Here is a 12,426-nt window from a genome sequence, read left to right as displayed (position 1 = left end):
CTAGAGTGACTAGTATTATATTAAATTAGAGATTTATAGTACTAACTACTTTTATAGCCCTTTAGTAATAGGGTTTAGTCTAATATTCTACTAAGATAATTATAAACCTTAATAGCTACAATCTTAATTATATATACATGCTAGGCACGCATTTCGGTCCCTTTAGACTATAGTATTATAATTAAGCTAAACCTATTTATTAGCGTAGACTCTCCTCTTTTAAATAGCTACTAATTTGCTATTAGTAGGGAATGTTAACTATAACCGCTATTCTTTATAATTAGGTTATAATACCGCCTTACTATATAGTTAAACCTTCTCCGCTTAAGTTACGCGATAATCCGTAAATAGTATAAGCCTAGGGGTAATATCTTAAATAGCTTGCTACGCTTTAGAGTTTTAAGGATCTAATAAGCCTTATATAGGTTAAGGTACTACTCTATAATTTAATTACTAGTTTAGAAGTTAATAACCATGCTTTATTAGTAGTATTAGAAGAGAGTCTTATAGCTATATTTAAGCGGGAGATTGTCGATATCTATATAGAAGACTAGTAGGTTAATTTATAGAGCCTTATAGAATCGAGTATTAAGCTATTTAGGAATAGACTTAAGAGGCCTATTAAAAGATAGGCTAGGTAACACCCTTATATAAGCTAGAATTTCCTATATATTCTTATATAGCGCGTTAGCTTACTCTAGCTTAACCAACTTTATAAAAAAGTCGATTTTCTAAATTTAGAATTAAATTCGGATATATAGCTTATTCACCTGCTTTTGCGTTAATACTTCTATTTTATATTTTTAATAAAACTAGAGCTATCTTTTAGGATCCCCTTATTACTCTTAAGAATCTCCTAACACTTTTTAAGGGTGGTGTTAAAGTCCCTAATAAGTTTCTTAGCTTCTTTTTTAAGAGTCTTACTATCTAAAGGAAGGTTATCACGTGTTTAAAGGGCCCTTTTAAATATAATAAAAAGCGTACCTAATATAGGCCCTAGTGCTATAATATCCTTTCTAAATTATAGGTATCTTATATCTATAGTTACAATTAGCCTACTACTTAAGGTTTTACTATATAACATACTAACTAGTACAACTAACACGCTTAAAGTAGTTTTTATAGATCTATTTATAAATCTCTATCCCTTTTATAATATCTACTACTAATAGCGGTATAGTAAACTCGCGACGCGTCCTATTAAAAGTAGTATTATTATAACCTTACTAATAATACTAAAGGGGCTAGTGTAAGGCTAAGTAGTAGCTAGTACTAGATAGTAGTTATATAACTACTAGCTACTACTAGTAGGTTAAGACAACGTGATCTAAGAATAGATAGTATAACTAGTAGAGAATAGTAGTACTAGCACTACTATCTACTACTAGTAGGAAAAAAGAACTAATTAGTATATAGATAGTACTATTCTTATTTATTAAAATAGTGTACTTAATTTAAATAAGAATCTAGTATTTTTATAACTCGATCTAATATAGTTAATAGGGTGATATAATAGGCTATATAATATAATAATATTCTAAAACTATAGAAATAGGTAGAAACTAATATTGCGATATAACTAGCTTAAGTATAGATTTAAATCTCTTAAATAAGATAGAATAGTATAGCTAAAAGCTATTTAACTATTAGATATACTATTTAAATTGTCTAGATAGCTTTATAATACGCCTAGAGCGTAACCTTTATAAAATAGGCGTTTAATCTACATTTCGCTAGCGCTTAATAGAATCTTTACTATTTATAGTAGAAATTGCTTCGGTCTAAGGCTTAGTATTTAGAGAACCTAGTATAGCTCTTAAACTACTATCTCCTTACTTACTACTATAGGTGGGAAGCCTTACGTAAGGTAGCTTCTAAGCCGCCTCTAGCTTCTTTTCTATAAACCGCCTCTTTTTTAGCTTAGTAGTTATTTTTGCTACTTCTTTTACTATAATGTACTATTTTATTTTCTAGGCTACCTACTACTACTATTTCGCGGCTCCTTTACGCTTACTTACTTATTATACTGCGCTTTTAGCTACTTACTTAGCCTTTTTATAAGCTCGCGCTTCTTTTACTATATTATGCGCTATATTACGCGCTATTTTCTTCTCCTCCACTTAATAAGCTTTTTACGCGCGTGTTATAGCTAATTAAAGCCTTTAATTCTCTATAGCTTATTTACACTAATATTCCGCCTATACTTTATCGGCTACTTACTAGTAAGCTATTTAACTCTTAAAGGGCTAAAAAATAATAGCTAGCTATTACTTTCACCCTTAGTGTATAGGTTTATAGCTTTACTATACTTATACTTCTTCTTATCCTCTATTACTACCTTCTATAGCCTTATAGTTTTGTAGTGTAATAGCTCCACCTTAGTTACTAGCTTTTCGCTAGTGTGGAGTAAGAGCGATACTTCTATATTAATATAACCCTCTCTATATAGTTTACTAAATATACGGTATAAGGACTATACTAACCTTAGTGTTTTTACCTATTACTATTTAGGCGTTATATTCGCCCTCGCGATAGTAGCGGTTACTTAATTAGGACTAAATAGGTGTATACCTATTACTTTATAAGCGCTTTAGGGGCGATAGCTCGCTTTATAGATCTTAATAAGCTAATTAATAAGCCTTTCTTATTAAAGTTATATATATTTAACAGCGCGACGTTATACTTCTCTAGCTTATTATAAAGCTAGTCTATAAAGATTAGCTTTAGGAATAAGAATTAAACTATCTGCTACTATATTATAGCTAGGAAGATACTAGCTATATTAAAGAACTAGTGAAAGTACTATAAGTTATCTATAACCTTGCGTTTATAATATATTATTTATAGGTATATACTAGTAAGGCGCTAGAGATACCGCTAGCGAAGTAGGCGACTAGTAGTTCCTAAGCTTTATCTTAATAATCTCTTTAGTAGTATTCTTAACTATTTATAGGATCGGCAAAAGGCCCCGGTTAGTTAGCTTACTTATATACTTAATAAGCGCTTCTTTTTATACACTTATAAGCTTCTAGCGCGTATAGGAGTTAGTGTCTTAAATTATACCAGTTTCGCCTTTATATTACTACTAGAGTATACTCTTATCGATCTTCTATTTTTTAGTAATTATAGTATATTATAGAGGCTACTATAATTCTAGTTTAGCTATTACACTAGCGGTACAAGCATTATAGTCTATTAAATAGTATATTAAAGTATTTTATAATTCTATAGATTATTATTACATCACGTGGCCTGTTGCATTACCCTAGTACCTATATTATCTGTAGATGATGGTATGGCGTTTACGGTTCTATTAGTAATCTAGAAAAGCCAATCCGCTTCCGACTATAAGGGTATTCTAGTTCCTTCATTTCCCTTAGGGATATCAAAGTATCTGCATATAATATATCTACTAATAGTATATTATTGAGTTTAGTATACCTGCATGTTACTAAGCACGGACTGCGCTTCGTTCGAGTTAGAAATCCTAAAATTGCGAAAGAATTCTAGAAAGAGAAATGCTAACCGCTAGGGACTTAGGTCTAATCAGCTATCTCTACTACTATAGAAGAATAGGTCCTCGAGCATGCAAGTATGTTAGGATGATTGAATCCTAGCACTTTTGTATAACTAGTATAAGCTCGTTAATAGAGGACTTCTACTTGCATATACTACTTTCGCTTGTGTAGTAGGTAAGTAAGATAGTAGACGCTCGCTAGCGTACAGGAATATTCCTTTTTTAGCACCTTTTTAAATCCTTCTAGATCTCGCCTATATAGTTCTTTTACCTACTTATACTTACCCTAGACTTATAGCACTCCTACTAGGTTATTAACGCTTATTAGCGTGTTAGGATATTTCTTTCCTAGTACCTTCTTTCTCCCTTCTAGCGCTTATTAGTTTATTTCCTCTACTTTCTTATACTTACCCTAGTACTATAGTATTTATACTAGGTTATTAACGCTCGCTAGTATATTAGAATACTCTCTTTCTAGTACCTTTACTCTTACACTTACCGCCTTCCTTACTATCCTCTTTACTATAATATAGCTCCCTTTAGCCCTTATATACTAGCTAGCATTATAAAGAATAGAAGCCTAGTCCTTTAACAAGCTCTTATTAGCTAGCTTCTATCCTACTACCGCTTTAGCGTGCGGAAACAGAACTTAACACCTACTCTAGTTTTCGTACTCCCCTATTAGAAACTCTATAGATAGGGTTTTTAGAAACTTCTGCCTCCACAGATCTAGATCGCTATATGCTTCCAGCTACTTTCTTATAGAAAACTGTATAAGCTAGTACATTTTAAATGCGTTGCCCTCTATGTCTATTGTGATTAGGCAGTAACTGCTTAAAGTAGCCACATCTTCTTCGAACTCGATATCGGGATCCTCCTTCGGATTAGTATCTTGACCCTTCGTATAGGCACGGAGTACAAAGTCTGGAATCCCTTATTAGTTAAAGAAGCTTATTAGCGAAAGCAGCCCGGCTGCGCTAGGCCTCCCCTCACAGATCTATTCAAATGAGATCTGCTAGGTAATAATAATAGAGTTGGATGTGCTAGTATCCCAGCGGAGGTCGCCTACATCCTTATTAAGGAGACTTTCCTTGCTCTTATCGCTCTTATAGAACTAATTAAGGTACTTTAAGACACAGCTTCGAGGTTCTAGTCGGCTGATGTATGCAGCTGCTTGGGTGATCGCTAGGGGCATGTAGCTAAGAGCCTGGAGTAGGTCCAATGCGCTGGTTTCGTCCTAATTATTGCCTAGTTTGTTCCGAAGGAGGGCTAGACCCTACCCTTGGTCTATCAGCCCAACCTTAATAATATTCTTGCGACTGCCAGTTAGTTTGAAAGCCACATCTCCGCTCCGGGATGTGAAGAGGATGCAGCCGTTCTGAGTTTGAGGGAGAAAGGTCGCCAGTGACGGTGGCGTTCTGGATTGTCTGCCAGGTTGACCGACTAGCTGTCCCGCAGTCTGGTTGAAAAAGGTAGCGGCGCCATCAGCGTTATCCACGATCATCACCCATCGACCATTTCTCTCATCACAGAGCCAGTTGCTGACCAGCTGAAGTATGTTGACCTGAGCACCATCTCGGCCAGGAAGCTCAAGCCTGTCTGCGATGAGCTTGTATCCTTCTTCGAATCTGGCTCCGGTGCTCGCGTGCACCCAAAACACCCAGGTCTGCGGGGAACTCCTGCGCACTTGGTAGGAGTATTGGATGGCAAGCTGGGACTTGCTTTGGTATGGTTAGAGGCTTTGCAAGTACAACATCGACGGTCGCGAAACTCACCCTACACCTCCCAGGCCAACAAGAGCTACGCGAGCAGCTGGATAAGAGCACTTCTCGTGGATCTGCTCAAGAGTGTCGCCGCGATCGACAAAATGCGGGTCTTGGTTGAAGGGGACAGTAGAGAAGGGCTCCCTCTTTGCCTGTTGTTCTTTCGCAGATGAAAGTGTTAGCCTTGGAGCCTGAATTACTCAGCAAGACTCACCCGGCACGCCGCCGTAGTAGTTATTGATATTTCCAGAGTTTACCCCTACCTGCGAGCCTTGATTGTGATTGCCTGGAAAGTTTATTGTAGCGTGCGGGCTGGTCATGGCAGGTGTGAGCATTTCTATCACGCAGACCAAAGGGTGGGGTTGTCGATGCTTTGGCGGCGGGCTCTAGACGGGATCTTATGGGCTAGTGGTTCAGCTCCGATCAAGCTACGGGAGCATGTGTTGCTTCCCCACCGGGTCGCCCTCCATTAGCGCCTGCTGATCCACCCTGCGTGGTTGACCCACTCGCTGTCGCCGGCTCTTCTGCTTCTGTACACATATCCATAATATCCTCGCGGGTGGACTTCAAGTGCGATGTTTATGCACTGTTGCAGGATTCGCGGCACAGTGGCCACGGATCCTCGCTAAGGACTAGACTAGCTACCGGGCGTCCCCCTCCAAACCCCCGGCCCCAGAGGAAACGAAATTAGATACGGCTCCGAACACCTTAAGACATTGAGTACATCAACTTCCGCTGAATTCAACAGTAATGCTTGGTTGAAATTGAATGAAATGAGATGGCTCTTTTATTGCAGAGCAGGATTGCAAGATGCTCTGAGATGGAGTTACATAACGCTCACACTTGATGTCATGCGGAGTCCCAATACTTTCATCAATAGCACAGAACTACTCAGTTAAGACAGCCCAAAGATTGTTTGAAATTACAAAGATTGCAAAAGAGACAGCTTTCATTCAATCCTTTTACACTACTGCGTCTTTTCTGATCCTGTCTGCAAGCGGCTACTATCCTCTACCAAGGGTGTTGTTCATAGTACCAGTGTTCGTATGCAGTTGCATGCCGTAGTTGGCTCCATAGAAGGCAGCATTAGATCCACCACTCTGAGACATGCGCCTTTCAATAGCTTTCAAAACGGCATCCTCCAGATACGCGTCCTGATCCGCAGCAACATCCTTTAATACAGAAAGACTCTCATCTGTCCCCATCTCTGACACCTCTATCTCGCAGAGGTTCCGCTGAGTCACTTGAGCTGCGGGGAACAGCTCCACTAGGCCATCGACCAGATCGGTAGTATCTTCAATCAGCCTTCTGAAATGCTTCTCCTCATACAGTGCCCACTTCGTCTTTTGTCGCAAGCTTGTCTGATTCTGCCGCTTGATTGAGAGTTCGCGCATCTTTTGATGAAGAGATGCTGCTACAGGATCTAACCCGGCTCCGATAGCTTGCTCTAGTAGGGTTGCGTCGTCGGGTTTGGTGCGGCTCTTGAACTTAGCTGACACCCCTTCTGCGTCGGCAAAGAGCTCCAGGATTTGGCTAAGTCTCTCGTCGGCTTTCTTTACATTCTCTGCTGAAACAAGCGTCTGATTGAGTGTTTGCACGTCTTGGAGGTCGCCACTCAGTCCTATGGATTGGCCCCATCGCGATAGCCGCAGCCTTGCATTGTCCAGCTTGAGCAAGCTGGTTTGAAAGTCTTTGCCAAACTTGCGTCCGAGTTGAACGTACTCGAAGCAGTCGACGGCATTGTTGAAGAGGCCAGCGAGGGCAATGATGCCTGTTACCAGGCTGGCAGGCTCCATGGTTTTTAACGTGGGAACCAGGCAGTGCGTGTGTTGGCGACTAAGTCTCCAGAATATGTGCCTAATTGAGTGCTCGTCGAAAGCTGAACACCATGGAAATAGCCTTAGAATAGTAGCTTGAGATGATATGAAGAGTGGTCTTGTTCGATGTTGATGAGCGAAGGAGAGTGTTCTATTCGTGAGGTGGGATAAACAGCCCACCTGTTGCGATGCGGCGTGGTTGTGCTATAAATAGTAACCTAAGAGCCAGCTGAGGACGAGCAACAGCCTTGTCCTATACTGAAGCAAAAACATTTTCTTTATCACTCGAAGCTTCATATTACCGGCTGGAGCGATAGCGTCGAGCCAGATACATGTATGATGGCGCATATGGACACGACAACGAACTTCTTCGGCGACAACCGGGGTGTTCAACTAGGTTACAATCATGGGACCTTTTCGGCAAACTTCTACCCCAAGCCTGGTAAGCCAATCCTCGCGAGTACTCTTGAGGCTATCAATGCTAACAGCGTTCTACCTTTCCATAGAAAGACCGGAGACACCGCCAAGCCCATCGGACACCATCCCCTTTCGGCGCGACGTCGACTTCGTTGACCGCGGAGAGATCCTCAATCAGATACACGAGAAATGTTCTGCGCCAGCCTCTCGTGCAGCTCTTTTCGGCCTGGGAGGTGTCGGGTAAGCCTGGAAACACTACCGATATGAGTCGAAGAGCTGAGTTGGTAAAAGGAAGTCACAGCTTGCTATTGAGTATTCCTACCGGGTTAGGGAAAGGTCACCGCAGACCTGGGTCTTTTGGGTTCATGCCAGCACGGCAGCCCGATTTGAGGAAGGCTACAGAGCGATCGCGGACAAGATTAAACTGCTTGGGCGTAATGAGCCAAAAGCGGACATCTTGCAACTCGTGCGCAGCTGGCTATGCAATGAGGGAAAGGGGAAGTGGCTCATGGTACTCGACAACGCCGATGTTGTCAGCGTCTTCTTCGACATTCGCGGTGGAAGGCAAGAACCACCGTCTGGCGACTCAGGTAGTAGACAAGTGCCATCGCTCTCAACGTATCTGCCTTAAGGTCACAATGGATCGATTCTCATCACGACACGAGATGAAGACACGGCTTTTAGATTGACTGGGGCGCATAGAGATATTATAAGAGTCGAGCCGATGGATTAAGGTCATGCTCTAGCGCTCCTTGAGAAGAAGCTTGGACACCTGTTCGATAAGGAAACCGCCCCGAAGCTAACACAAGCGCTTGACTACATGCCTCTTACCATCGCTTAAGCAGCTGTGTACATCAATCGAGTAGCGCCTCGAAGCTCTATATCGAAGTACGTGGACGAGTTCCGCAAGAGCGATAAGAGCAAAACCAATCTCCTAAACTACAATACTAGAGACCTTCGCAGGGACAATAGTGCTTCGAACTCGATCATTACTACATGGCAGATATTATTCGACCACATTCGGGATACGAAGCCGTCGGCTGCTAACTTGCTGTCGCTAATAAGCTTCTTTAACCGGTAAGGAATCCCAGAGTTTTTGCTCCACTCTTATAAGAGAGGCTATAGCAATAACGATATTAGTAACATTAGGTATAAGAACGACAATAGTGAAGAGGATGAGGGTAGTAGTATAGAGTCTGAAGATAGTACCGACAAGGAATTCGAAGACGATATAGCTATCTTAAAGAGTTATTCGTTAATCGCTATAAATATAGCGGGGAATACGTTCGAGATGCATGGACTAGTATAGCTATTAACAAGAAGGTAGTTAGAAGCGTATAGTCAGCTAGAGAGATGGAAGTAGCATTACATTATAAGGATATATAGAGCCTTTCCTACAGGAGACTATTAGAACTAGGGGAGGTATTAGACGCTATTTACACATACCGAAGTAGTAGTAGGATAGAAGCTAGCTAATAAGAGCTTGTTAAAAGACTAGGCTTCTATTCTTTATAATGCTAGCTAGTATATAAGGGCTAAAGGGAGCTATATTATAGCAAAGAGGATGGTAAGAAAAGTAGTAAGTATAAGAGTAAAGGTGCTAGAAAGAGAGTATCCTAATATACTAGCGAGCGTTAATAACCTAGTATAAATACTATAGTGCTAGGGTAAGTATAAGGAGATAGAGGAGATGAACTAATAAGCGCTAGAAGGGAGGAAAAAGGTGCTAAGAAAGAAGCATTCTAACACGCTAATAAGCGTTAATAATCTAGTAGAAGTGCTACGAGCCTAGGGTAAGTATAAGTAGGTAGAAGAACTATATAGGCGAGATCTAGAAGGATCTAAGAAGGTACTAGGAAAGAAGTATCCCGACACGCTAGCGAGCGTCTACTATCTCGCTTACTTACTCTACAAGTAGTAGTATTACGAAGATGCATCGGTGCTGTACTAGAGGGCGTACGACAGCTATAAAAGAACACTTGGAGTCGATTATCCCACCGCCCTAGCATTCTCATAGCACCACTCTTCCATGCTGGAGATAATGGATAGTCTTGCAGCTAGCTACAACGATCTAGGCTATAGTTAGGAGGTATTACAGCTAGTGATGCAGAAAGATCGATTAGACTCGATCGGACCCTGAATTCTCGAGTCTGGATCGACTCGTCGACTCAGTCTAGGTCTAACACGTGCCTCGCGGCTAGCCGTTTATAGTTAGTTTTTAGGTATGCTTGGCATGGTGTTAGAGCTTAAATCTCTCGTTTTCTTATGCTGTGTCTATAGCTATCTATTCAACCACCACGCCGTCAATGCTAGACCTCCTACCCTGTCCGCAAACCTTACCGCCGTTGTCGCATACCCTCACCGCTCCTATCCTACCTCCTCCGGCCCCTCCGCCGCAACCGATGCGCCCACTATAATACCGTGATGCTCCTATAACCGGATACACTAAGCGGCTTGAATAATATTAGGTTGAAGATAGTTGCGGCGGTTAGTTACTATTAAGCTAGCTAAGCTAAAGATGCGCTCTACCTTTAAGCTTATTACTAGGATTATAAAGAGGTTAAGCGCTATTCTAGATAGCCGTAGATAAGTGGTAGAGCGCGCTATCTAGTATTTAATAGGATCGTTATATAGACACTACTCTAGCTTAATTTAAGCTTTATACTTATCGCCGTTAATAGTACTAGGGCTTATTAGCCCTCTCGCCATTAATACCTTAAATCTAAAAAGCTCTAGACGCTTCTGAATCACTGCCGCTAGCCTGTTAACTAGTAGCTTACTATATTCATCCTCCTAGAGCTTCTTGATGGCTTTTTCACCCTTATCGATCTAGGTCGGCTTACCAGCCTAGCGGGAGTAGATGTACGGCTATTTGTGCCTTAGATGGAGGATAACCGCAGTAAGGTAAGATGGACTATCGTTAAGGTTAAGGTAGTACTAATTAAGCTTTTGCCAAGCTAACTGAATATTAGAGCGGAAGTGATGCTCCGCGTGGTTAGTATACTTATTTATCGCGTTCTTAAAGAGTTCGAGTAAGTATTTGAATGCCGGTATCACCTTATAGAGGTAACCTTTATACCCGGCCTCTAGACGGCCCTCTAGCTCCTTTATTAACTCTTTAAGCGGCGCTAGCAGCTTTATATATCTATTTAGCACGTCCTAATTATTAGTAGTCAGCCGGTCTTTAAAGATAACTAGTGATAGAGCGCTGGGATCCTTTAGCTTTTAATCTTACTACATTAATCCCTTATATCGCATTTGTTTAGTGTTAATAAAGAACTTAATAGTAAGCCGGAGCTTAACTGCGCGGTTAATTATCCTATAAGTGGAGTTCCACCTTATACTATTATCTTGAATAAGATCTAGTGTTATCGCGCTAGTTGTGGCATCGTCCTTAGTTTTTAGGAGGGTAAGAAACTTCCTTTAGGCTTCATGAAAGCGGGTCTTGCGCTAAGGTGACTTATATATCTAGATAATAAGATTGTGAAGCCTCCTAATTGGCCCCCTCCGACGCTAAAGTGTTAATTCGTCGAGTAGCTCCCTCCGCGCGGTTAGTTGAGCTTTAAGGACGTTAACCTCACTTCTAAATAGCGCCTCCCTTACTACAAGGTTTAGAATATAACTAATATAACGGAGCCGGCGGTGTTTAGGGTTAAACTTAAAGCGTTTAGTAAGCTTCCGCACATAGAGATCGTTATTCGACGTGTTATCTAATATAAAGTATCCAAGCTTATCCTAAATCTCGAACTCCTTGATAATAACCGCTACCGTATCCGCGATATTAGCTTCTAAGTAGCTACCTTGCTGCTCTGGTAGTTCGAGTAAGAAGGTCTTTAAGGTATTAGTAGCAGCGGCAGCATAATGGACAACTATCCTGTTAAGGCTGAGGAGGTTCTTTGATATCCAGAGATCGAAGTATATATAGATGAGTCCTAGTGCCTTTTAGAGCTCCTTTATAACGAGTTGCTTAAGTACTAAATACTTAGCTACTATCTAGGACCTCACTGTTGATCGACTTGGCAAGAACGCCTGAACGCGCGGCTGGAGGTAGATTATAAGCTTTTAAAAGCTCTCGCTCTCTATTATTGCAAATGCTAGGTTATTAGATACTAGCTATTGGATTAGGAGCCGCTTAAAGGTATAGTGGTTAAACGAGAGCGCTATCTTATTAAGTATAAGCTGATCCTTTAGGTTACTCGTATCTAGACTAAGCTCCTCTATAGTAGATACGTCCCCTCGCCTCCTTTTTGAGTTAGGAGACATAGCGCCGGTCTTTGTTGTGTAATGAATCTTAAGTAAGTGAGACCTAGCTACGGCGCCTCCTTTATTAACGTTATATAGATGGCACCGGTCCATCTTTAGCTATCCTGGAGGGTGGTTTAGGTGGCAGTCCTTATAAAGCTAGAAACGCTTGCCGGTCGAGCTCTCCTCGAGCGGTGCTCCTAGCCGCTACCACCATGCGGTGAGTTACTAAATACTCTAAGAGATACCTAGATGATAGCTAGTGAGGTACGCGTGGCTAATGTTGACCTAGGATAGATTAAATTTGTTCTTAACCGCCTGAACGTCACCAGCTTGCGCATCAAGACTATATGCGCTTAACCGTTGGAGCTCGGTAGGCGCGGAAGGGTTAGAAGGAGCGGTGGTGAGCTGCAAGGATATATCTTCAGCTGCTTGGCTATTAACTAATGAAAACATAGTATATTGGCTAGCGGTGATGCTATTAACGAGCGCCATCGTGGTGCAGTAAGTGATTCGGTGAGAGAGGAAGCATAAAACATCAATTAAGGTAGCTAGCAGCTAATATTATAAGGTATAGCAGTATTCGCCACCTCCGCAAGCCTCTGCACCCTCCCCTTAGCCAATCACCGACCTTCTAAAGCTCCGCCAGCTCCCTTTATCCAATCACCAC

At 41.4% G+C, this 12,426-nt stretch overlaps 3 protein-coding genes across 3 annotated transcripts; 1 reads left to right on the top strand and 2 right to left on the bottom strand.

The window, feature by feature from the left end:
- Positions 1 to 4,793: 4,793 nt before the first annotated feature.
- W97_09262 (uncharacterized protein) lies at positions 4,794 to 5,600 on the bottom strand (the record flags this gene model as incomplete). The annotated part of the gene is made up of 3 exons (XM_007787123.1): positions 4,794 to 5,238; positions 5,293 to 5,440; positions 5,495 to 5,600. The coding sequence occupies 3 exons, from the start codon at positions 5,598 to 5,600 to the stop codon at positions 4,794 to 4,796; spliced, it is 699 nt and encodes a 232-aa protein (XP_007785313.1).
- A 684-nt stretch (positions 5,601 to 6,284) lies between these two features.
- On the bottom strand, positions 6,285 to 7,076 carry W97_09261 (uncharacterized protein; the record flags this gene model as incomplete). Its single annotated transcript, XM_007787122.1, has 1 exon — positions 6,285 to 7,076. The coding sequence occupies one exon, from the start codon at positions 7,074 to 7,076 to the stop codon at positions 6,285 to 6,287; it is 792 nt and encodes a 263-aa protein (XP_007785312.1).
- A 360-nt stretch (positions 7,077 to 7,436) lies between these two features.
- W97_09260 (uncharacterized protein) lies at positions 7,437 to 8,145 on the top strand (the record flags this gene model as incomplete). Its single annotated transcript, XM_007787121.1, has 3 exons — positions 7,437 to 7,539; positions 7,604 to 7,754; positions 7,806 to 8,145. 3 exons carry the CDS (start codon positions 7,437 to 7,439, stop codon positions 8,143 to 8,145), a joined length of 594 nt encoding a protein of 197 aa, XP_007785311.1.
- Positions 8,146 to 12,426: the final 4,281 nt, after the last annotated feature.

This window comes from Coniosporium apollinis, assembly GCF_000281105.1.
Source record: "Coniosporium apollinis CBS 100218 chromosome Unknown supercont1.99, whole genome shotgun sequence".
NCBI classification, from domain to species: domain Eukaryota; kingdom Fungi; phylum Ascomycota; class Dothideomycetes; genus Coniosporium; species Coniosporium apollinis.
This window is presented reverse-complemented; position numbering and strand designations above follow the sequence as displayed.